The 26,788-nt window shown below is 40.4% G+C and overlaps 2 protein-coding genes across 5 annotated transcripts; both read right to left on the bottom strand.

Annotated features, from left to right (window-relative positions):
* On the bottom strand, positions 1-26,735 carry gpt (glutamic--pyruvic transaminase). 4 transcript variants are annotated; one of them, XM_086172734.1, is made up of 12 exons: positions 26,519-26,735; positions 22,058-22,244; positions 12,377-12,466; positions 12,085-12,193; positions 11,632-11,765; positions 10,333-10,576; positions 9,724-9,803; positions 8,680-8,816; positions 8,281-8,455; positions 6,485-6,640; positions 3,338-3,450; positions 1-583 (listed from the first exon to the last, which is right to left on the bottom strand). In XM_086172734.1, exons 1-12 carry the CDS (start codon positions 26,584-26,586, stop codon positions 493-495), a joined length of 1,584 nt encoding a protein of 527 aa, XP_086028860.1. In that variant the 5' UTR covers positions 26,587-26,735; the 3' UTR covers positions 1-492. The 4 variants fall into 4 exon arrangements, with proteins under 4 accessions (XP_086028860.1, XP_086028862.1, XP_086028859.1 ...); XM_086172736.1 differs by lacking the exon at positions 26,519-26,735 and adding an exon at positions 22,928-22,944; XM_086172733.1 differs by lacking the exon at positions 26,519-26,735 and having other exon boundaries at positions 22,058-22,559.
* On the bottom strand, positions 24,037-26,508 carry fuz (fuzzy planar cell polarity protein). Its single transcript, XM_086172737.1, has one exon. The coding sequence runs from the start codon at positions 26,260-26,262 to the stop codon at positions 24,964-24,966; it is 1,299 nt and encodes a 432-aa protein (XP_086028863.1). The 5' UTR covers positions 26,263-26,508; the 3' UTR covers positions 24,037-24,963.
* Positions 26,736-26,788: the final 53 nt, after the last annotated feature.

The raw sequence follows: 26,788 nt of genomic DNA, 5'->3' as shown, positions 1-26,788 counted from the left end.
TTGGAGAATTTATTTTGTGATTTACAAAACAGTTTCTGAATCATCAGACAATGGAAATTTTCTGCATACTCTTTGTCATAAACTGTTTGCAGGAAGAGAATATGTTAACAAGTGAAGATTTAAAGCAGCAAAGTTTCTTTTCAGTCCACCTTGTTATGCATAGCACACATGACTTTACATGTACCTTTACATCTATTTTAATACATACTTTCCATCTTTAAAAGCTAAAACAAATGCAAATTAAAACAATTTCCTGGCACAAACACTGTCACACCTCTAAATGAACCTCTTTGCAGTTTGTTATTTGACACAAAATGTTGCCTAGTTTACCATCCTTGACTGTCAACATGAGAAAAGGTGTAGTGCACCATCACAGAGCACACAGAGCTGACATGAAGGCACTTCCTAAACATGATAATTCTGACTTAGCTGATTCTGTCTTTCTGTGTTTGGCATTTTCCCTTTAAGCACAAAGAAGAATAATGTTGAAAATTAGGAATACTGTTGTGTGAATTTCTGATGGAACTCCTTAACTTTGTTGAGAAGAACCTTGAGTTTATCGATTGGAGGCAAGATGGTCATTCTAGGGAAGAAAGAGAGAAACAAGCTTACGACTCTAGAATAAAGCCCTGAATCTTTAAAGACTCGCCTTTAAAATTAAAAAAACAAACAAATAATAGACAATTAATCGACTATAAAGGAAGCAAAGCTACTAATCTAATATTTTACAGCTCAAATCTATCTGCCCAATGATTGTATGGGCAGATACATGGTCAATTTAATATTGCTTTTTTGACAAGCATCCCCAGAGCATGAGGTTGCCACCACAGTACTTCACAGTGGAGATGGTGTATTTGTGGTGATGTGCTTTGTATTGTTAGCATGTCTTTGCTGCTCTGAACTCCTTGGTCAGTAAGTTTCTGGGCTGGTTGTGTACAATACTCTAACCCGCCTCTAGATACATGCATCTTGGCCTGGCAATGTTATTTAAGTTTGTCGTTGTTCTTTGTGCAGAACGTCTTGGTGTGCACACAAATGTTCTCACAAAAAAGATGTAGGATGTCCTATTATCTGTGAAATCTTTCAGGTCTGTTGCTGCAGCCTTGATGACATTCCAGTCAGTCAAAGGAGGCCTAAAGTTCCTGCTTTTACTCAGTGATCCATTGCCTCACAGTCTTCAATAATTACTTAGCAGACTTTAGTTCCTGCCTCTGATTTGGGAGAAGATGAGCCATTAAGTGATTGAAAGCCCCAAAGCTAAATGAGGGACAGAGTAATAGCCATCCTTTAATACTGTGTACCTTGTCAGACTATGACACTCAACATCTGTCTGTACTTTAGGAGTTTGGGGCTGAGGTTTGCGCTGTTGAGGTCCCCAAGAATACTGAGCAGGGAATCTGGATATTTCTGCTCCATCTTAGTTACCTACTTGGTCTGGTGTTGTAAAGTCTCACTCAAACATGATTATGACAGGATTTAGGCAACGACCAAGATAAATGGGATCTCTGGCAGTTAATAAAAGGGCTTGCAGTTTAGAAAGATTGTCTCCAAGGGAGGACTGAATGACACTGTAACATCTGTGCGCCAACCTTTGTTAATATAAAAGCAGAATCCACTTCCCGTCCCCATTCCCATCAGCTTTGTATTGTGGTCCACGTGGGAAAGTTAAACCCCTAGTCACTGAACCAGGATGTGATCGACAAGCCAGGACTTGATGATGCAAAGGGTGGCAGATATGCTATAGTCTGGGTTTGTACTATTGAGAAACTTCAGTTAAGAAGGGAGCAAACGTCAACCAGATGCATTGATAGTAGGGTAGGTCAAAATCCTTGCTGCCATCGGTTGACTAGCAGAATGGATAGAGTCCCCAGTGTTTCATGAGTGTCTTCCATAGCTCTGCAGCTCCCCAACCTAAAGTTTGGGAAAACTTCCAAGACTGAAATATCATATAGTTAATGACTGAAGTTTAAAAGATCCCCCCCCCCCCCGGGTATACTGGATGAGGGACTGACAGGCAGTGAAGCAAAAAACAATAAGTCATGTGGTGATATCTTGGATGTTCATCAGACATGAGGGCCAAAAAGCTCAATTTTTGTCTTATCAGACCAAAGAACCTTCTTCCAATTGTATCTGAAAGAAAATTCCAAGATTTCAAGTGACCTTTTTTCAACAGTGGCTTTCTCTTTGCCACTCTCCCATAACCGTGCAGCTGATGAAGAATCCGGGCAACAGTTGTGGTATGTCACTGAAGATTTCAGCACCTTAAGAGGAAGGTATGTGTCTTGGCGGCCTCACTTACCAGTCTTCATCGCTATCTATCTTTTAATTTGTGAGGACAGCAAGCTCTAGGCAGATTTAGAAAAGTACCTTCCATTTCTTAATGATGGATTTAACCGAGGGCACCAATGCCTTAGCTAAGCCTCTGCTTCACAGCTAGAAGATCCCTGGTTCATTTCTAACTAGGGGCCATGTAGAGTTTACATGGTCTCCACATTTCTGCATGGGTTTCCTTCAGGTACTCCGATCTCCTCTCACAGTCCAAAATCATGCAGTAGGAGTCAATTGTTGTTTTTCTCTGTCCTTTATGTGGCCCTGTGATTGACTGGTGACCGTGCAGGATAAGCAGTATTGATTATGAATAAATGCTTTTTTTGGTTGCCTCGACTTACCAAAATCCCTTATCTTCCAAAGATACAAATTAATAATCACGCACTATCAAATTGTTAAATCTTTTTGAATAATATTTCATTGCAGTCTACTTTTCATTTCCTTCTTAATTTTAACATCTCTATGATTGAGTCTGACAGCGTTCCTTGAAATTATATAATCAGATATTAAATCAGACTACTGTAAAGAATAACCTGTGGAATGAAAATTGACAAAATTATTATAGTGATTATTATCACCTGTGATACATTTAAGAAATTTAGCTGTAGCACTTTATGAATGAAGTTTAATAACACCAAAAACTGAGACACTATCACACCAATCCTAGCATTAGTAGACTGCCCCAGTTAATTTCGACATCATCTTCAAAATTGTTATAACTGTCACGTTTAGTTTCTTCAAATCTGTCATGATTGGGACAGTGAGAGTCAATTCCTATTGTGTTTGATGTCTGATAACTGATTGACCAAACTATTTTGATAAACTAATGTGTTTTTACTGTGAGACTGTAAAATTGAATTATGTCTTTTTGACTACACAAATACTGTAGCTTCAGCTACATGCCTTAAGTTTCAAAGACCAAAGGTCTATTTTTCAAAGTTAGGACACTTCTTTTTAGGTAACAGTTTGCTGAATAAATAGCAAATCAGAGTTCATGAAGGTGTAAAACCTGAAGTGGTAAGTTCCATTCCTCTGACCAAAGCCGCTTCCAGGTACAAGGCAAATCCCTGTCTCCTCCAACATCTTCATGCAGTAGAACATATCTGGTTGTTGTCTGTTTTCCTAACAGAAGAGAATAAACCTTTTGAGCAAGATGGAGCATAATGTGAATACATGACACAGTTTCAAGAAAGAGCTTGTAGTCTCTACTTTGTTTGTCAGTGATGAGGACAGTTCTGATGAATCAGCTTTTATACTGAAATGATACATCGGAACTAATAGCACACTTGTTTAACCTTGTTTGTGAAAACTCCAATTTAATTTCTCTTGTGGATAAATGTGATTTTATTTGAGGGAGTAATACAGGTCAACTTGAATCACATAAATATTTTAGCTTAAAGACTAATGCAGCCTCAGGGGGGCATAGGTTAGTATCTCCCTGAATTAGCCTCAGGGGGCCACAGGCCAGGGTCTCCATGAGCCAGTCCCAAGCTCGGATAAATGCAGAGGGTTGCGTCATGAAAGACATCCGGCGGAAAACTTGTGCCAAAACATGAGATGAAAACAAATTTGGGACTGAGAATAAGGACTTTGAATATTGGGACAACAACAGGAAAAGGTAGTAGAGTTGGTTGACACGATTCAGTGAAAGAAGGTAGATATACTGTGTTACAGGAGACCAAGTGGAAAGGGAGTAAGGCTAGAACATTTTAAGTTGTACTATCATGGTATTGACAGAAAGAGAAATGGAGTAGGAGTTATCTTGAAAGAGGAATTTGTCAGGAATGTTATGGAGGTGAAAAGAATGTCAGATAGACTTATGAGTCTAAGACTGGAAATCAAAGGTGTGATGCTCAATGTTGTTAGTGACTATGCCCCGCAGGTGGGATGTGAGTTTGAGGGGAGGGAGAAGTTCTGGAATGAGCTGGATGAAGTGATCCAGAATATCCCCAGAGATGAGAAAGTGGTCATTGGAGCAGTCTTCAATGGGTATATTGGTGCAGGCAATAGAGGTGACGAAGAGGTGATGGGCAGATTTGGTGTCCAGGAAAGGAACGCTGAGGGACAGATGGTGGTAGACTTTGCAAAAAGGATGGGAATAGCTATAGGGAATACTCTTTCCCAGAAAAAAAACAGGAACATAGGGTAACTTATAAGAGCGGAAGTAGGAGCATGCAGGTGGACTGCATCTTACAGAGACGAGATAATCTGAAAGTGATCAGTGACTGCAAAGTAATGGTAAGTGAGAGTGTAGCCAGACAGCATAGGATGGTGGTTTAAAGGATGACTCTAGTGACAAGGAAGATCAAGAGGACAAAGGCAGAGCCGAGGACGATGTGGTGGAAGCTGAAAAGGGAGGAGTGTTGTATGATTTTCAGGGAGGAGATGAGAACGGCTCTGGATGGTCAGGGGGAGCTTCCAGATGACTGGACAACTACACCTAGTGTTAATCAGGGAGACAGGTTGGAGAGTAGTTGATGTCTCGTCTGGAAGTAAAGTAGATAAGGAGACTTGGTGGTGGAATGAAGAAGTGCGGGAGTATATACAGAGAAAGCGGTTTATTAAAGAAGAAGTGGGGCACTAAGGGGACTAAAGAGAACAGACAGGAGTACAGGGAGATACAGCATAAGGCAAATATAGAGTTAGCAAAGGCAAAACAAAGGGTGTACGATGACTTGTTTGCGCGGTTGGACAGTAAAGACGGAGATAATGACTAATACAGGTTGGCAAAACAGAGAGACAGAGATGGAAAGGATGTACAGCAGGTTCAGGTGTTTAAGGTTAGAGAGGGAAATGTATTGACAGATGTGAGAAGAGTGATGGGAAGTTGGAAAGAGTACTTTGAAGAGCCAATCAATGAGGAAAATGAAAGAGAGGCAAGTGTAGAAGAAGTGACTAAAAGTGAAGTCAGAAAAGCATTGAAGATGATGAAGAGTGGAAAGGCAGTTGGTGCTGATGATATACCGGTGGATGAATGTTCCTCAGGCATCTTCTCACTCTCTAAGATCCTGTTAATCCAGCCAGAGAAGTGTGATGGTGCCCATCAGGGGGATGTGCAGAATTGCAGTCATTATAGAGCAGATGTCAGCAATTGTGAGCAGCAGTATGAATACTACAGATGCAGTATTTGCTTTGAGAATGCTGATATGTATGTACAGATGAGGTCAGGGGAGCTGCATCACACTCGAAAAATCATATTACAGGGTGCTGAGAGAAGAACTCTGGTACTATGTGAGGAAGTCTGGAGTTGCAGAAAAGTATGACAGACTGGATGTATGCTAGCTGTGAGGTGTGCTGTAGGTGTAACAGAGAAGTTCAAGGTGGAAGTGGGACTCCATCAGGGATGAAGTCTGAGCCCCTTCTTGTTTGCAGTGGTGATGGACAGGCTGACAGATAAGGTTAGATAGGAATCTCCACGGAACATGATGTTTGCAGATGACATTGTGATCTGTAGTGAGAGCAGGGAACAGGTTGAGGAAAATCTTGAGGTGGAGGTATGCTCTGGAAAGGAGATGAATGAAGGTTAGCCACAGCAAGACAGAATATATGTGTGTGAACGAGGGGCACCTGGGTAGAACGGTGAGGCTACTGGGAGTGGAGATCAAGAAGTTGGAGAATTTCAGGTAATTGGGGTCAACAGTCAAGAGCAACGGAGAGTGTGGAAAAGAGGTAAAGAGACGGGTTCAAGAAGGTTGAAAAGGGTGGAGAAAAGTGTCAGGGGTACTATGTGATAGAAGACTTTCAGCCAGAATAAAAGGAAAGGTGTACAAGACAGTGGTGAGACCAGCGATACTGTATGGCCTAAGACAGGAGGCAGAGCTGTAGGTTGCAGAGATGAAGATGTTGAGGTTCTCTTTGGGAGTGATGAGGATGGATAAGATCAGGAATGAATCAATCGGAGGGACAACGTGAGTTGTTTTGGAGAGAAGGTCAGGGAAGCCAGACTTAGACAGTGAATAATTGGCAGACGAATGCAGAAATTGGAGCTGCGAGGCAGGAGGTCTCGACAAAGAACAAAGAGATGATTTATGGATGAAGTAAAGGAGGATATGAAGTCGGTTGGTGTGAGAAAAGAGGATACATTGAATAGGGTTAGATGGAGAAGGTGGTGACCCCTGAAGGGAAAAGCTGAAAGTAAGAGAAGAGGAAGACTGACCGTGGCCTCTTTCACAGCTTTCTCAGGGATTGTTATGCGAGGGAAGGAGTACATGGCACCCTGAACAGGATTACAACTGATTCCCGGTACAGTGTTTAGAACCTGCTCCGTCAGCCTGGCCTTCTCCGCTAAGGCACTTAGAGTTGCTGTGCGCTCCTGGAAATTAGGTGGAGAGTGTGGATTATGAGAAGAATATGAATTCAAAAGATGCAACAAGAATCAGGACGCATAAATAACTTTGGTTTTCAGTATTTGGGTCTAGCATGCAGAGAAAAACTCTACTCTAAAATGCGCTGTGTCAATCAACTTGCATACCCAATTGATCCCACTGATTCTCATATGGAGGATTTTTTGTCTGATCTATAACCTTCATGACATTCGTATCACATTTCAAATTAAATGTGGTCTGTTCATGAGTACTACACCTGAAAGAAAGAGCAAAATAAAGGGAAATTATTTTAATAGAGGGTGAAGCTGAACAATGAATCAGGGATAATAACCCAAATTGAGAGAAATTTGAAACATGATAAACAGTCACTCTATCCATCCATCCATTATCCACCGCTTATCCTACACTTAGGGTCGCAGGGGATGCTGGAGCCTATCCCAGCTGGCGAGAGGTGAGTTTCACCCTAGACTGGTTGTCAGCCAATCGCAGGGCTGAAAACAGACACTGATCATCATTATTATGAAAAATAAGCTGTCAGATACAACTAGTCCAAATAGATAGAAGTTAGGAAGGTAGATGATGCGGAGAGTATCTTTCATGTCTCATGATCTATTAATCTCATCTGAGGCTGATCTACTTCATATTACAACAGCCTACCACCAGAACCAACCATGGGTAACATCCACATGAGCCTCACTTCATGTGATCCAACAGGGCTCACTCCTTGTTCAGCTTTACCAATTCAAATTCCAATCCAGTTAATCCCACTAAATTGCTCTTTTGTTCCAATGAATGACATCCTTTAGCATAACAACCCCCCTACCACCTGCAGATCAACTCTTCAGCTTACACAACAAGCCACCACAACCTAGACCTGCCCAAAAACTTGGCAGTTATATTTAGAAACTTCCCATGGGTCATTCGAACTGAAGAAGCCTCTTGGATGAAGGGTGAAACATGAAGAAATTCAAGTTCAGTTGTCAAGACAAGAAGATTTTGATAAGAATTCACCATTGCCTGGATGACTGAGAACCTTCACAGACATGTGATCATGTAAACACCACAAGGTATAGAATGAATGGTTTTACAGACAATGGTATTTGTCATTACATGGTATTGAAAAGAAGTAAAATTTTTTACAACAATAAATCAACTACCTCAGCCTGCCTTTTTTATCTTCCTTGAAGTTGGCAAACTGAATTTGTGTTGCTGATGCTACTGGTGGCCTTGTTTGCATACAGGACTTAATTCGGCTGCACATAGATGACCAAGAGTAGCTTCGAGATTGCAGACAAGAGATAATGCAGAGTGAAACATCACCAGTGCAGACAAAGCAGGTGAACAACAGCACTCCGAGTAAGGTGGAAGTTCTGTATGTGAGGGTGATTTTAAAAGCTACCTTTACTACTTGCTTGAATGCTTGTCAAATTCCCTGAAATGAAAAAAAAAAATCCAAATACTTCTAAGATCCTTCTCATTAGCTTTTTCTACCCCATTTAAATATGCTACAACAGCTTTGTAGTATTTTTTTAGATAATCTGCTGTGGGTGTTACTGAAAATGTATTACTGAAAACACGTAACAGGATTATTTATTCTACACAACTGTAATCATGAGATTCTGTATACCTTTATGAAGTTCTCGTACGATGGCTCCCCAGGCTGTGGAGGGTTGACCACTAGATCCATCAATGCCTGACCAGGAACTGGTGGACACAAACGCACTGACACCAGTTTTGTCAACTGGGCCTTAACTTCATCATCCATGTTAATGATTTCCATGTAGCCTCCACGGAAACCACACCTGGACAGGTGAGTGAGATTTTAGAGTGCTGCTGAATACAAGAGATACTGAAGAAAATCCGATAGCCAATAATACACATATGCAGTACTTTAATTATGGTACTTACAGTGGGGAGATATGAATGCCAACTTAACAACTTAGTCCCTGATATTAGCCGTGCAGGTAAGATAAGTGAGTATGTCAAAATGTGACACACTTCTGTATAAAAAAAGGAGCATTCTTACTCTCCCATGTAACACTTGGAAGTGGAGTGGAAGGATGCCAGTTCTACTGTATTTGAGAACTCTGGCCCCATCTCAAACAACACCTTCTTGAAAGAATGGAACTGGCAACCATCAGCATACACATTATCCTGATACACCTAGTATAAGGAGGAAAGAATGAAGGATATGGCTGGGTTGCACACACATCTGACCTCGTCATCTGCAAGAACTGTTTAATTGACACACACATACACATAAATACAGACTCTGGGGTCACATCCTCCACAATCTGCACTGTACTCTGAACTCAGTATATGCACTTTTTTTTAACTACTTTCACAAGAAAACACTTTAAAATCACTGCAGCTTTACCTTTTTGGGTTTCATCAATAACTTTGGCTTTGTCATAATTTGTTGACTGTGATATTGGCATTTTCTTACTACTGCACTGTGGGTCTTAGAATGCAATTTCAATCCTCTGTATCTGTCAAAAATATGGCAGTAAAGACAATAAAGTAAACTGACTGAGAGATAAATTGATATTGGCAAATGATTATAATGCTATAATGCTATTCCAGAGATAATCATGTCAAAAATTGTGACATGCAATTATTTAATTCAAATTCAGACAGATTACAGTCTGAGAAAAAACATTATCTTTTTGGGACAGCAAAGTTAAATTTCATTTTCATTTATTTAATCAATTTGATAAGGATATTCACTCACTCACTAAGAGAAAATTGTGAGTCACTCTTAAACATACAAGAGATATGGTGATATAAGAAGACATTGCCTTAAATCAAAATAAAAAAATGGCTAAATAAAAATGGTTAAGAAATTTCTAAAAAGTCAGCAGGAAACTGCACACAGATAATGTAGATATGGAATACAACTACTTCCATCAGGCTTTGGAAACTTATCGTTACTCTGTTCTATGTATCTGATGTGGAAGCCACACATTAAGAAGCTATGTCAAATACATCAACACCTAGGTACGGTATCTCAGGATATTCTGTACACAACACAGAACTTGGAATAAGGAAGTTTAAAGTTAAGAGACATTACCTCATCAGCCATTAGGAAAAGACGTTCCTTTGCTGCAAATCGAATTACATCTTCAACACACTGCCTACTCTGAACCTGACCTTTGGAGAAGAGGAAGGCTCATTATTAGCACAGGTTTCAAATCATTATAACCCAAGCATTTGCATTCTTTTGCCTCTATTGAGTGGCTCATTTTTGAAATATGTATTTTCTTTATTGTAGCACAACTGTCACATACGGCATACAACAGATAAACAATTTGCATTTGATGAAGCATGGGGCATTGACTCTATGAATCCCAGGGGGGACCCAGGGGGACGGACTCATAAAGAGTCCGTCCCCCTGGATCCCCTGCAATGAATCAGGCTGAAAATTATGAATATTAAAAGATAAGCTATGAAGGAGACAAATCTGTCAACAAAATTTAAGAGATGACATACTATGTAAATGTCCATTAAAGACAATGAAAAGATTGGAAAATAAAAATTATAATACTGAATATCACCCAGAGTCTGGACAATGAATCAAAATCCTAAATAGGTTGATTCAATAATCCATATTTTGACTATCATCATTATACCATACATTTTGAAAAATGCAGTCCTGTTATTAGTGAAAAAATATATTTACCAGTGGGGTTTCCAGGATTAATGATGCACAATGCTCGAGGGTTACAATACTGCCGGGCTTCACCCAAAGCTCGCTGCAGTTCACTGATGTCCAGACTCCAGCACTTTTCCTCATGAAGGTAATAGTTAATCTGAATAGCACCTAGTTCTGCCAGAGCAGCAGAATACAAGGGATACTGAGGAATGGAGATCATGACACCAGTGCGAGTTTCATCTTCTCCACACACCAACAACTTCAGCATAGTCTGTGACCACAGAAGTGAAAAGAAGCAAAAGAAAAATTAAGATATGATAAAGGAAAGACTTAAGAAAACAAGCACATTAAGAAGTGTTGCCTGCATACATCTGAACACATTTTGCACTGTATCTGAGAAAGGGAACACTCAACATCCTTGTCTCCTAATGTTGCTGGAGCACTGCCTCTCTACATGGACATGCATTCAAGTTCAACCAATGACCCATGCCCTCATTTAGAACTTATTTTGTCCACAAAGGCGTATTTGTTTCCTTATTGCTACAAGTATGATACATAGTGTACATTGTATAAACATATACATATACAAAAGATGAAAAAGAAACAATAAAAATAATAACAATAAAACAAACGATAAAAGTGACTAAGTGGTTGAAAAAAGTAACATATCAAACAATAAGAGCCATAGGTTCCCGACCACTGAGTTTGGGGTTCAGTGTCTTGCTCTGCACTGTACTTATTGTTAAATTTATCCTTTATATATATATATCCTTTATATATATATACACACACACACACACACACACACACACACACACACACACACACACACACACACACACACACATACACACATATATACAGACACACACATATATACATATATGTATGTATATATATGTATGTATGTATATATATGTGTGTGTGTGTGTGTGTGTGTGTGTGTGTGTGTGTGTGTGTGTGTGTGTGTGTGTGTGACAATAAACTAAAGGTACTACTACTTCTATACTAAAGGTCACACTGTCCTCAAAGCACAACAATCCACCTGAGAAAAACAGGGTGCTCTTAAAGGACATCTCTAAACCAATTCTGGTAACAATTGTAGAAATAATGCAGTTATTTAAAAAAATGTTTTGATAACAGCTCCAAACCAAATGGTTAGTTTTTTCAGTTCAGTGGTTTGTGCCAGAGTCGATGTTACATAAAGTGTTTAATGTGAGTAATATGGGTCGCTTATTTTTGTTATGTTGTACTATGTAGCAGTCATTCATTTTTTTTAATTAATAATTTGAAAAACAGCAAGACTAGAAGTCATGTTCAAGTTACCACAATGCCATCACTAGCCCCTGTGGTGAGGTAAATATTGTCTGGGTCACAGTGGATACCACCATCCCTTCGCTCTACATAGCGGGCAACATCCTGACGCACAGAGTCTATTCCTTGACTGGCACTGTAGGAACCTGTGGGAGATTCATAGAGACATCAGCAAGGCAGCTGCTACAAATGACAAATGTGTGCAATTTCCAAATATTTTATTATGGTTATGAGCTTGTCACATGCATATCCACCAGGGATATATTTTTTTCAACTTTCTTTTTTGAATAGTTTCTGGTAATAGTCATTGTATCGTAACTTGAATATGGCTCTTTATTAATGTCCCTGAATTCTGAAACTTTAAAACAAAAGACTGTTTCAAAAAAGTAAATGCCAAGACACAATATACCACCAATGTGTGTGTGTGTGTGTGTGTGTGTGTGTTAGGGGACTTAATATACGCACCCATACTGTTCCCTCCACAGGACTGCAGAATGCGATGTGCTCTACTTTTAGCATCACTAGGGAATGTGCTATCATTCAGTAGGTCAGGGTAGGAACAGAGAGCCAATACCTGAAAACAAAAAAAGAGAACAAACAGAGGTGGGATAATATGCAGAATCAACAGTCAACACTGCTGTTGACTTTTATCACCTCAACTTATAGAAAATGATAACTAAGTTAATAAAACAGATAATGGCAAGTCAGATGGGGATGCCACATTATAGTAGGTTAAGGGAAACGCATTGGAACAAACCTGACGAAAGAAAGTGATTGGCTGCTGGCCCATTGCATGTGCATCACCAATGTTGGCTTTGATGACCTCTTCAAAAGGTTTTTTCATTCCCTTCAAGGCACAAACACAAGAGGGAAAAAGTATTTTTTTAGGTTCATTTTTGTTATTTATATGATTTTTATGGGCTTTGTAACTGTATCCTATTCAGCTCCAATATTTCATTACACAGTACATTTTTACACAACACAATACAATATAACATATTGTATTATGATTCTATCTTATGTATCTTGTGGGTCTACGTTGGATTAAGAATAATCCATATCGAAACCACTCCTCCTGTTTCAGGAGCTACGAGCTTCTATTCCAACTTTTGAAAATAAGTCTACAAAACAGTATGTGTAAGCAAGCAGTAAGCAAGTGGTGTCACAACAGAATACTCATGGGTAATCCTTTTCAAAATCTTATTGTGGCATCTGATCTTGAAGATATTTCACCTCTTATTCAAAATGCTTCTTTTTCAGAAGAGACAGAGAGTATCGATAGGGCAATCATTGTTTGGGGTACTTTTTTAACTGACAAGGGAAGTTATTGGAGGAGTCAGATACAGGATCAAAGAGTTTTTAGATGGACTTTTGTCTTTTGATAGCTGATATCAAGGAATCACTATATTATTGGACTAAAAAATGCACTTTTTTCATGGTTTGGCTGGACCTGCGAATTATTCTCAGGTGCAACTTACATACTAAAATATCTACAGAAATTTCACATGTGCATTATTTTCAAACTGACAGCCATGAGAGTGCGCTCCCTGCTTGTGTGTCAGGAAAATCATAGTCTGCAGATTATAAACTGCAGGTAGAAATATGAAGCCGAAAACGCTAATCGAGCGGCAGAAAGAAAGTTTGGAGTGACTGAGAAACTAGTGAGGGGCTGGCAAAGAGCGGAGGATACTCTAATTGCAATGAAGAAAGCAAAAAAAGGAACTTGCAGTCTAAAAGCAAGATGGCTAAAGCTCGAAGAACAAGTTCATAAATGGGTGCTTGAACAACGTGTTGCCGGCAGAGGCTTGTCGACAGCGCAGTTACGTCTCCACGCCCAAGTAGTTGCCAAGGCGGCTAATATAAATGACTTTACGGGAGGACCTTCATGGTGTTTACCACTTCATGCTACACAACCACCTCTCTATCAGAGCATGGACAACCATGTCCCAAAAACACCCACGCAGAAGAGAAAGCGGCACGCCGTCTACCTCCAGAGTTGGCGGAGTTGCTCAGATGTGACACAGGATGAAAAATTCAACGGATTTAGTGATTTTAAGTGAGACTTTTATGATTTGTTGTTTATGCTAAACTTATCTGAATAGCCCTTAATATGTAACGTTAAGATACCAGACACCTATTCAGCCTGTTGCTCTCTATTCTGTTGTTATTACTATTGTAACAACCCCGCAGTACTTTTTAGATGAATATTCAGACTTCTGTGATTTCCTACTGGCTGTGGATGTGTTTTGGGATGAGACAGTGCTGAGACAGAGAAAATTCATTGGAGCCGCTGTCGCTTAAATTGTGACAATTGGTCTAATCAAGATAAGGTTTAACCAGCTAATTGTCATCGTTGAGGACATCCACTCAGACATTACACTGCAACTTGCCTTTCAAGGCGAATGGGTGTTCTTGGTCTCTGATTTTATCAAATATCCCCCCCCTCCCCAAATGCAACTTATATATGTTTTTTCTTCATTATGCATTATTTGGCTGGTGTGACTTATACTCTGGAGCGACTTATAGTCCAGAAAATACGGTATCTTTCCTGATCACTCGCTCGAGTGATCTGTATAAAACATGATGCAAGACAAATATTTGAATATCAATGACCACTAAGAATACTGGCCATAAATGTAAAAATGCCTACACTTAAGTATAATGATACAAATATAATGATGACTAATGACTATGGCAATAAAGTCAAAAAGCCAACAAAAAGCTAAAACAGTGTCAAAGGTGGTACTATTATAGAGAAACAAGAATTGAGAAACATTTAAAATAGAAGTAACATACTGAATTTTACAGGTACTAGGAAGGATAATTAGCAAATGGGGGGAGGGGGGCTGTATCCAAAAAGTCAATAAAAAAAAAAGCTCATCCAGAGATTAGAATAGACAAACCTAGAAAAACATTTCACAGGAGAGACAAGTACAATTCGGATGAAGTGGAGGAAATAAAAGGACATGTTGCAGGGGAGGGGGGGGGGGGGGGGGAGATGAATCCATCAATCTTTTGCCTGCTGGAGGAGAAAAAAAATATGACATTAAAGGAGAGTTTTTAGACCAAATTTAAAGGTAGGAGCACCTCTGAGTTTGAGATGAAAATGTTCTTTCTACCATAGGAAAGCTATTTGTTATATAGAATGATCATGCATTTATTGGTCGACATGATGCAGAGAAGGAAGGTGGATATACTGTGTGTCCAGGAGACCAGGTGGAAAGGTAGTAAGGCTCGAAGCTTAGGAGCAGGCTTTAAGTTGTACTATTATGGTACTGACAAGAAGAGAAATGGAGTAGGAGTTATCTTGAAGGAGGAGTTCGTAAGGAACGTCCTAGAGGTGAAAAGAATGTCAGATAGACTTATGAGTCTGAAATTGGAAATTGAAGGTGTGATGCTCAATGTTGTTAGTGGCTATGCCCCGCAGGTGGGATGTGAATCTGAAAAGAAGGAGAAGTTCTGGAATGAGTTGAATGAAGTGATGCAGAATATTCCCAGAAATGAGAGAGTGATAATTGGTGCAGACTTCAATGGACATGTTGGTGAAGGCAATAGAGGGGATGAAGAAGTGATGGGCAGCTTTGGTGTCCAGGATAGGAATGCAGAGGGACAGATGGTGGTACATTTTGCAAGAAGGATGGAAATGGCTGTAGTGAATACCTTTTTCCAGAAAAAAACAGGAACATAGGGTAACTTATAAGAGCAGAGGTAGGAGCACGTAGGTAGACTACATCTTGTATAGACGAGGTAACCTGAAAGAGATCAGTGACTGCAAAGTAATGGTAAGTGAGAGTGTAGCCAGACAGCATAGGATGATGGTTTAAAGGATGACTCTGGTGACAAGGAAGATGAAGATGACAAAGGCAGAGCAGAGGACAAAATGGTGGAAGCTGAAAAGGGAGGAGTGTTGCATGGTTTTCAGGGAGGAGATGAGAAAGGGTCTGAGTGGTCAGGGTGAGCTTTCCAGATGATTGGACAACAACAGCTAGTGTTATCAGGGAGACAGGTAGAAGAGTACTTGGTTTGTCATCTGGAAGGAAAGTAGATAAGGAGACTTGGTGGTGGAATGAGGAAGTGCAGGAGTATATACAAAGAAAGCAGTTAGCGAAGAAGAAGTGGGATACTGAGAGGACTGAAGAGAACAGAAAGGAGTTCAGGGAGATGCGGCAAAAGGTAAAGATAGAGATAGCAAAGGCAAAACAAAGGGCGTACAATGACTTGTATGCTCGGTTGGATAGTAAGGAGGGTGAGAATGATCTATACAGGTTGGCGAAACAGAGACATAAAGATGGAAAGGATGTACAACAGGTCCGGGTGATTAAGGACAGAGAGGGAAATGTATTGACAGATGCTAGAAGAGTGATGGGAAGATGGAAAGAGTACTTTGAAGAGCTGATGAATGTGGAAAATGAAAGAGAGGCAAGGGTAGAAGAGGTGACTATTGTAGACCACAAAGTAGCACAAATTAGTAAAAGTGAAGTAAGGAAGGCATTGAAGAGAATGAAGAGTGTAAAAGCAGTTGGTCCTGATGATATACCTGTGGAGGTGTGGAAGTGTCTAGGAGAGGCAGCGGTAGATTTTCTGACTAGATTATTCAACAGGATCTTAGAGAGTGAGAAGAATGCCTGAAGAATGGAGACAAAGTGTGATGGTGCCTATTTTTAAGAATAAAGGGGATGTGCAGAATTGTGGCAACTATAGAGGCATAAAGTTGATGAGCCATACAATGAAGTTATGGGAAAGAGTAGTGGAAACTAGACTGGGAGCAGAAGTCAGCATTTGTGAACAGCAGTATGGCTTCATGCCTAGGAAGAGTACTACAGATGCAGTATTAGCGTTGAGAATGCTAATAGAAAAGTACAGAGAAGGCCAGAGGGAGCTGCATTGTGTTTTTGTAGACCTAGAAAAGGCATATGACAGGGTGCCAAGAGAGGAGCTCTGGTATTGTATGAGGAAGTCTGGAGTGGCAGAGAAGTATGTTAGACTGGTGCAGGACATGTATGCTAGCTGTGAGACACTGGTACGGTGTGCCGTAGGGGTAACAGAGAAGTTCTAGTGGAGGTGGGACTCCATCAGGGATCAGCTCTGAGCCCCTTCTTGTTCGCAATGGTTATGGATAGGCTGACAGATGAGGTTAGACAGGAATCCCCATGGACCATGATGTTTGCGGATGACATTGTGATCTGTAGTGAGAGCAGACAACAGGTAGAGGAAAATCTAGAGAGGTGGAGGTATGCTCTGGAAAGGAGATGAATGAAAGTTAGTCGCAGCAAGACAGAATATATGTGTGTGAATGAGAGGAACTCAGGTAGAACGGTGAGGCTACAGAGAGTGGAGATCAAGAAGCTGGAGGATTTCAGGTAATTGGGGTCAACTGTCCAGAGCAACGGAGAGTGGGGAAAAGAGGTGAAGAGACGGGTCCAAGCAGGTTGGAATGGGTGGAGAAAAGTGTCAGGGGTACTATGTGATAGAAGACTTTCAACCAGAATAAAAGAAAAGGTGTTACAAGACAGTGGTGAGACCAGTGATGATGTATGGACTAGAAACTTACAATGACCAAAAGACAGCAGGCAGAACTAGAGGTTGCAGAGATGAAGATGTTGAGGTTCTCTTTGGGAGTGACCAGGATGGATAGGATCAGGAATGAGTCTATCAGAGGGACGGCACATGTTAAGATGTTTTGGAGAGAAGGTCAGAGAAGCCAAACTGAGATGGTTCAGTCACGTACAGAGGAGGGGTAGTGAATATATTGATAGATGGATGCTGGTATTGGAGCTGCCAGGCAAGAGGTCCCGAGGAAGACCAAAGAGAAGATTTATGGACGTAGTGAGAGAGGATATGAAGGTAGTTGGTGTGAGAGAGGAAGATACAGAGAATAGGGTTAGATGGAGAAAGTTGACTCGCTGTGGCGACCCCTGACGGGAAAAGCCGAAAGGAAAAGAAGAAGAATATGTCTGTTTTACAGCAGTAGAAAGGCATAAAAATATTAGCTTGCTGCAATGACCTTGGGGCATTAATAACTTTATTAATGTGGGCTGAAATTCAAAGACTTGGGGTCCTGATTCTAAAATCATTTTTTGTGGTTTTGACACTGAAAAAAAGCAAGTTTACACTTTCTACATGTAGGAAATGTTTGAGAGACAGACCATGACCAACCAATAGCACAGGCAGAGAAGGTTTTAAAAACAGATGTAACATTCTGTTTGGAGACAGCTTTTAAAAACACATTTTAATCCACTAAGCACTAACTGGGCTTGACAAATAAGATAGAAATGAATGTAAAATGGGTGTGAATTACAATAATGACAGAAATTTTAAAAAATAATCAAGAAGATGACAGAAGAACTGAAGAAGGAATGCTATAAGGAAAACTGAGGGAGAAGAGAATTTGAAGGCACTGGAAATATGAAACAAAGGTAACCAACTGCTAAAAAAGAGCTTTCTCCCATTGGAGGTAGAAGTACAGGGGTGTCAGCAGGAGGGGTAATCACTGCATATTTCTGCATATTTAAAACTGAAGGATACAGAGGACAATCAAGACATGGATGCTGCTATATTTACAAGTTGCACCTCAGTTGCATAACATGCGAGCACTACAAATGTACTAAAATATACCATCCCAGTGGTCAAATAATTTATATGGCTTATACACAAAGTGTCTTTGAAATAGATGCAAGATTTGATATCTGTCTTTGTCATATTTGGATTAACACTGATTAGCAGACCATGCTAAAATAATTAGGTCATTGATGAAAAGTCATTGATCACTATCTTCATCTTTATCCTGTATCCACTTAAACCACTAAAGTTGTCTTCTTCAGTGTTGGAATTACCCAGCCAAAGAATTTCTGTCACACACTTCCTTAGCCTCTCTTTCATTGTCGTTCTCAAAGCCATTTGTGTAAACCACTCATATCTGGTGTGATGAGGCTAAATATTTTGGCCTCATGAATCTTGTTAGTCCGTAAAAATCCATATATTAGCTGCATCATTATTTAAGCTGCAGTGTTCAAAGCGTACAGTAGCAGCTATTAGTCTGGAAATTACAGTATGTACAAACATGGGAGCAAAGTTCTAATTTTGGCTAAGTACCTTTTTTTGTCAATAACCATTTATCTTTTGACACACATAAACTTTCATTACACAGAGGTTTTAAGTCGTATACTGAAGTAAATGTAATATTGATATGGGGGAATATATTGACGGTGTTCTTGGCCAGTAATATAACATTTAAATGAATCATTTAACATTTGCAACAGTTAAAAGTATTGAAAAACATTTAAAATAAATAATGAAAAGTAAAATAATCTCCTGGCCAGCTGAGACCAATGATGTGGGATAAATAGCAATGTCATGCGGCACGTGAACATACAACCATCGAGACACACATGCTGATTAAGCCAGCAGTTAGAAGCTGGAAAAATAAAGAGATCGCAAGAGAAATTGGGAAAAAGGACACCCTGTGGGTATTAAAACAATCTGTTCGTTTGACTTGTTCAATCTTGCTCAGATTTTTAATAACTTGAGGCTGCTTTTCTCCCATTGGTCAAACAATGGGGGCGTCTCCACCAATAATATGAGAGTATATCACATCTCACCATCAGGGGGACTGCCCCATCAGTGGGATCCTTGAAATTCCTGGTCTTCACTCAAATGCCTGTGACATCCATCACTGATAAAGCACTAGCGCTAACAATGCTTAAGTTCAAAGGGAGGTTGAAATAGTGGCCTTGCTCTTATCCCTCTATACAACAACTGCACCTCAGGGAAACCGTCTGTTAAACTCCAGAAGATTGCGGACCATGCGACCGTCGTTGGTCGAATCTGAGATGGTGACAAGTCTGCGTGCAGACAGGAGGCAGAGCAGCTGGTCCACTGTTGCGGGGGCTGAACCTGCAGAAGACTGCAGAGATGACAGTGGAAGAAGCTCCCTCATTCTCCCTCCCACCCATTCTCCCTCCTCACCATCCTAAAGAAATAATGTCTACTGTGGACACTTTCAAGTCACTGTCGCTGTCACTCTGAAGAACTGAAAATAGTCAGTGTCAAGAAATAGAAACCAAATACCCACACTGAACATTTTGTTTGCAAGCTGCACTTTGTATCACAATTGCACATTTTTGTACATATCATATTTGTACATATCATTTTGCACACACATGGAGGCGGAGCAATTGTCTTTGAAACCATACATTCCCAGTTCAATTCTCAGCTCCTCCTAGTATTTCAAAGTGTTGTTGAGAAAGACACTGAACCTCTAACTGCTCCCCTGGTGCTGGTCGACAGCTCATGGTTCATCCATGATGGGTCAATTACAGAGAATGAACTTCCCCGCAGGGATTGATAAACTATGATTTTTGTCTGTGTTTTTAAAAATACAAGATACTTTGTCATTCACATTTTTATTTTATATTTTCTTATCTAACTTATTCCCTTCCCTGCACAGTGAGCAATACCAACATGGAAACAAAATTCCTTGTTCTCTCGAACTTGGAACAAAAATGATTCTGATTCATTATATTGATGCAGTTTATTCACAGTTCACATTCAACATGTTTATTTTACTCCATTTATTTCTTTAGTGTTTGAAATCAATTTCCTAGATGCAGTATTATCAAGAAGTACTTTGTGATATAGAATTAGCATCTGCCTCAAAAATATCACATTTGTTGGCCTGTGATGTGTTGCCTTTTTCATGAGCTTGTTAAGCATTGTAGCATTGTAGGTGTTTCATAATTTGCACCAGTTCACACAACCTTGAGGAAAAATTAGGCCTAAGACTATATGAAAGGAAAATATTTCAAGCAGAACACTGAGTGAGGCCCATTAGAAGAGCATGAGTGTATACAAATGCAGAATTTGATTCACATACTGTGGGAACATTCCATGACCTAATTCCCATTTTGTCACCTCACTGATTCCTGTATTCTTGAAAAGACTACAGCTGGTGCTGTCTAAAGCTACTAAGCAAAGAAATTAAAGTGCTTCTCTTGTCTTGAGGGGAAATACGATTCCACACTGAAAATGCCCCATCCCTCTTGATCATGATTGGTATTAGCTACTAAGTCCAAATGCAATTCCTTCTGCTTTTTGAACTTCTAAATAAAAATTCAGACAATGCATGATCAAACTTTTCAGCTGAGAGGATAATAACCATCCCATAGAGAGGAGGAGAATTCCTGCCTGAGAAGTGAACAACAGAGAATATCTTTGAGGTCAGTAAGCCATCTGCTTTAAAAGTCACAGGTGTCTATTCCGTTCCTGATGGCCATGTTGCTGTTTCTTTAACTTGGACAGGAACTTGTTCATTTACTCATCTCCTCCTGAGCAATTATTCAATGGGAGACAGTTTTCACACCATACTCCACTCTGTACACCAGCAGCTGGTTCCCACATCACCATAAACAGTGCAAGGGGAAGGGGTCTGCCTGTGCATTTGAGAAAAGAGAAATGAACAGCAAGTCCGATTTTAGGACAGCTAAGAACTATGAAATATGACATCTTTCTTATTAAGAGAGCACACTAGGTTTAATTATAAATAAAACTTCATTATTATATATTGAAATATTCAAAAAATCAGGGAGAGTTAAAAACTTAACATAGATTTCCCGATGACTCTTGTGATTGTTTAGTGCCTGATGGAAAATGAACCAAAATGTACACTGTAACATCTGTGATTTTGCTGTTAAAGTGAAATGACATCTATCAGTCACACAGTAACATTTATGTGCTGAACAAAAACCACACTCGATCTTGTTTAAACGTTGTCCTTTTAAAATATCTTAAAAAACAAACAGGAAAATGAAACCCTTACAATCACAAATATTTGACTGTGGTCGATATTCAGAGATTTACCATGCAGATCACAGAGGAAGAGAAGGATGAAATGCAGTATGACTAAGTGGCCTAAAAATTGGGCAACAAACCTCATTAATGAATAACTGAGTTATGGACTTTGAAATGAGGGCTTTAGCACAGGACAGAAATGATAACAGAAATGTTCTATTTGGGAGAGTATATGTCTAGGTGGACAAAGGGTTAAAAATAGGCATGAATCAGACCACTTAAACTAAATTCTTTCAGCAAGGTAGTTTCGTGATATTAACATTTCAAATAATTATAAGTGCTTACATGTCGAGACATACTTTACTTTTTGTCTTGCAAACAATCTTTGGGTCGAAAAAATATTGTACAAACTTTTATGTGATTTAATATTTTATTACTCATATTCATGAATATAATAAATGCAATGTTATTTTGTCTGATACAAAAACTACAACGAGTTTGCACATCAGTGACATGAGTCAACGGATGTAAAGAAAACAAAGAACGAGTGGCATTTTAATTAACAAGCGCGGGAAATGTGAGATGTTTAAAGAAAATGTGATCCAAAGTGTGATTTGCATAGGATGTGGCACCCGACGGCTGCAACACAGACCTCTAGGAGTTCTTTCTCCAGCTCCACTGCGCGCTGCACGATTGGTCCCCGCACAGCATATTCCACTTTTTTTACTGTAGGGTTCATGGTATCAATGGTCAACACCTTCGTCCTCGAGGCCACTCCATTCACGAGCATTTTCTCTCTTGGGGGGGTACGTGTCGTTTCACCGAGACTTGACAGGGTTCTGCCGGAAAAAAGGGAGGATAGGAGGGGATAGGTCAGTGAACGGACCCTGGGACCTCCGGGCCACTGCGCTCCACTGCTGACGGCTAGCAACTCGTTTCGCCCCCGGGTTACAAGACGGACGTTTCGGGGCGACAGGAGGTGCATTCGCATGGCTGACATGCCTCACGCGCTGTTAAAAAAGGTTGAAAGTAAAGTGTAATGACAAAAAATAATAATGATAATAATAAAAGAGGGGAAACAGAAAACTGCGTAGCGGCCGAATCAGTTGCTCCACATAAGCATAAAACTGAGTTGCGCAACGTGTCCACCGCACTTGTCTGGTGAGGAGTGCCAAGACCTTTGGACTTCTCCGCGGTGGTAATGGGTTTCCGTCAAACTGTGGAAAAAACACTCCAGAGTGTTTCTGGGAGCCCTAGCAACATCCGTTTGTTGCACATTCAGCCTTCCGAACGCTTCTGGTGTGTGCGCTCGGCCCACATGGTGGTGACACTTGAGCAAGCGTACCCTTGTTCCCTGGCATTCTCAGTATGAGCCTTGTTTAAATTGGCCCTTCACATATCTTGGAACACAGACTTGAACGCCGATGACATTTTATGTATTAAATATGTATAACATGTTTATAGGTATGGCATCTAAGTTTTCATTGTGGTATCAACTGTATTTCAGTGTAGGATTTTTTACCTCTCATCCAAGAGACTTCCTCTGTTCTGTTTTCAGAATTGAAGAAATGAGAACTGTGATGTCACTATCAATGTCGGCGGGTTCACTGGAGCCTATCCCACATGTCATTGGGCAAGAGGTGAAGTGCACCTTGGCCATTTTAGAGCCTCCCATTTACCTACTACATGTTTTGAGACCGTGAGAAGAAACCGCAGAACCTGAAGGAAACCAATGCAGACGAGGGACAACATGCAAACAGCACACAGAAAACTCCCGCCGTGATCGAAGTAGCGACCTTCTTACTGTGAAGTGACAGGGCTGACCACTGTGTGACACCATGCCGCCCAAACGGAGAACCTTTCTAGAGACTTATGTTGAATATGTTCATTATTATAGATATTTTAATGTCATATTTGGGATGAGGCTGCCATCTTGTGGGACCACAGTCGGGTTTGATCTGAGTGAGAGGCTGTTATCCTTTATTTTTTGAAGAAAGTCACTACTCGATCAGAAACAGGTCACACTAAATGTGTGATGATCCTTGACATTCCTAGTTTTACAACGCATACAGCTGACATCATTCAATCATTCATTATGGAATTGCTAAAGCCAATCCAAACTGACATTGGGCAAGATGTGGGGTACACCCTCAACCGATGCCAGTCAATCACAGCGCCACACAGAGACAACTAACCATTCACTCATTCACACATTAGGGCAATTTTTCTAATAAACCTTCTGCATATTTTGGACTGTGAGATGAAACTTACAAACATGCAAACTACATGTACCCCCAGTGGGAATCATATCGGGGTCCTTCTTGCTGTGCGGCGGAAGCAGTGATCATTGTGCAACCGTGCCACCTAGGATAAGCCATCAAGGGACCAAAATTCAGCCAAGGCAGCATTTTAATGTGAGTCATTTTTAATGTATGTTATTTGATAAAAAACACTTTAGCTAGTATATTAATAACTGATTAGAAAAATGTAGTTGGTCAAGTTGTTCTCAGGAGTTATTACTCAGTAAGATGAAGAGTAGGGCTAATCATGCACTATACCTTTAAACTTGAAATTGCTAAATTGGTAAAAGCAATGCAAATTACAGAATGCAATTCACAATGCAAAGATGTAATTTAATAATCAGGTGTCTTTTATTAACAGTCGCTGACAACACTACTGAAGCTGCTCAAGTTCATTCACTTTACTGTGTTTACATACATTTACATACAGCCAAAGTTGATGTTTTTTCATTGCTTTTAAAATATTACATATATGAAAACCATATAATTAGCAGTCTGTTTTTACCCAGCACTTTATTGCATAGAAACTAGAAAAAAACACAACATATATAATTCTCCTTCATTAGCAGACATTTAAAAATATAAGAACTAAAGATGAAAGGACTTGTCAGTCAAGAAGATTATTTTCATTAGTGTCAATTTTTGTAGTTTGCAGTGGCACATATTTTATGACACTGTCTTTACAATTGTGATCTTTGAGAAAGCAAACTGAAAACAATGAACAGCAAGCATTTTTTTTTAGCCCAGTGTAATCTTCTAATATAACACACTCCCTGATAATACTGTTAGATACAGAGTTATCCCTTCTAATATCATTAATTGTAAATAACATATAAATAGTAGGGGTGTAATAATACTCAGACATTTAGGTTGCATCTTTAACAAAAAACTTAAATTGGATTTGTTGTCATTTACTGGTCATTATGTACTTAACAGAAAAAATATTTCCTCTGAAAAAAGGTTCTTTCTTATTCTGTGAAAAAATCCAATGCAAATACAAAACCCTTTTTTCCCTATGAAAACAGAATCTTACTAAATTTCAGAGTAAACAGGCCAGCCAAACAAAAGAGGGAGATACACTGGCTCCCCCTTGTGCTTCTGGAGGTCATAATCTAATTATTTTAACAATGTGAAACACATTTTCATACAATTTCTATACAGCAAGATGTGGCAATGGTTTATTGTTAGAGTCCTAGTGAATAGCTATCATATACAGTAAATAAATATAAAAAAAAAAATCACTCTGTCAAGAAAGTACTTAGAACCTAGTGGCCGCAGTTATATCAGAAAGAGTTTGTGTAGCAAATGTGTTCAGAGCAAATGTAGGTACTGACATTGGGATAAGCATAAAAAGTTGGTGCTGTGGTGTTTGCAGTCCATAGCATTTACACTCATCGGTCACTAAATAGCACTGTACAGGCTGGTGAGAGTATCCTTGCACTAGGTCTTCTATGCTGCCTCTCTGAGCTCTCTCCTTAGGGGAGACACTCTTGCTGAAGTAGCGTGTCACACCGAAAGTGTAGAACAGCTTCAGAAGTTCCCAGCAGCGGGCCCTGGAGGGCAAAGCGGGGCCACTGTCAGGAGGATTAGTTGTTGTCCGCACAAAGGACAGAGCTTGGTGTGTTTCACGGTTGATTAGAAGAAATGCCAAAATGTCAGGATGAAGGGATATTGAACCTGGTAAGCAGTGCTCTTCAACAGCCAGGCAGTCTCTCAAGGTCTCTACTAGGGGTGACCAGAGGTGACCCACAAGTTCACGCTCAGCTTTGTGTAGGGAAGGGGTAGGGCCACATATCACGCATACGTCCACCCCTGGAAGCAACTGGAAACGGAGAAGGCGATGAGCCACAGTGGGGCTGCCCTGTGGAAGAAAAACTGGGAAGTCACAAGAAGCAGATCCAGAGGCTGAGAGGGAGCGCATCAAGGCAGTGAGAAGTATAACTTCCTGTGGCGCAAGATGCCACCACATTTCAGTTGCTGCTGCTATTCTGCCATGTAGGAGGAGGCAGCCAAACTGGCTTTCTGCAGCTTGAGCAAAGCCCTCAACAGCCTCTTGAAGAAGAGTGGGGTTCGTCGGGAGGAGGGAGTCGGCGCAATGAGTTAGATTACCCAGGATGCCCTCTTGCTTATCATCCAACAGTTGATCAATGAGGCTGAAACACGAGCGCAAGTCCCTCTTAAGCCGCTCCACATTTCTTACATTTGCCAGCTCATCTAACCCAAGTACCATCACCATGCAACTCCAAACGTTTTCCAGTAGACGCTGTAACATGAAGTGTTCCTCTTCGCTTCCCTCTGAACCCCATTCTGTCGGCTGCCCTCCAATCACAGCAATTAGCGTCACGCTGTCTTGAAAAACTCTCCAGACCACTTTCCCCCTGCTTTCAGTTTCACAGCAGGACAAGGCGACTCCCTGACCACCTCCAAACATGTGAACGCCATTCAGGGACCCGATTATTGAGAAAGGAAGCTGCCTCCAAACCCCCCTCGTAAATAGAGGGACTCCACTGCTGGCTGTAAGGCAAATAAGCTGGATGGACCCATCCTGGAGCATCATCGTTGGCTAGGACGACCTCGAAAAAAATTCAGTACCCACTGGGATAGTTTCCCTTACATTAATGGTTCAACATCTAACAAGCTTCTTGCTCGAAAACAAAATCAGCAATGACCAGAAGCCTAGTTAGCCAGTTATATCATGGGAAACAATACATCAACTCTTAGCTAAACTTGAAAGAAAAAAGATTTAATTGAGCTAGCGAACAGCTACGGGGTTAGCTTTCGTTATATATTGCTAGGTCAATGAAGCAGGTTACCGTCGTTTCCACAGCAACGCAGTTCCATGATCAATTTCTCCTAGTAGTGGTGAGGATGAACGTTTCATTACGGGGACCAAGCAGATCTGTGCGGTATGCCTGCAAGTGCAGCTGTTAAGACACGGGATTTAAAGATCTGACTAAGTTATTTTGTGATGGCGCTTGAACCGTCCTCTATGTGTAATGGAAGCTGGTTTCCACAGCGGTGCTCACTTCTCGCGAGAGCCTTAAAACCAAGTAATTTCGGAAGATCACGGGCTCTCCATTTTG

This window comes from Fistularia commersonii, chromosome 25 (assembly GCF_037954325.1).
Source record: "Fistularia commersonii isolate RoL2024-O1a breed Wild chromosome 25, RoL_Fcom_v1.0, whole genome shotgun sequence".
NCBI lineage: Eukaryota > Metazoa > Chordata > Actinopteri > Syngnathiformes > Fistulariidae > Fistularia > Fistularia commersonii.
This window is presented reverse-complemented; position numbering and strand designations above follow the sequence as displayed.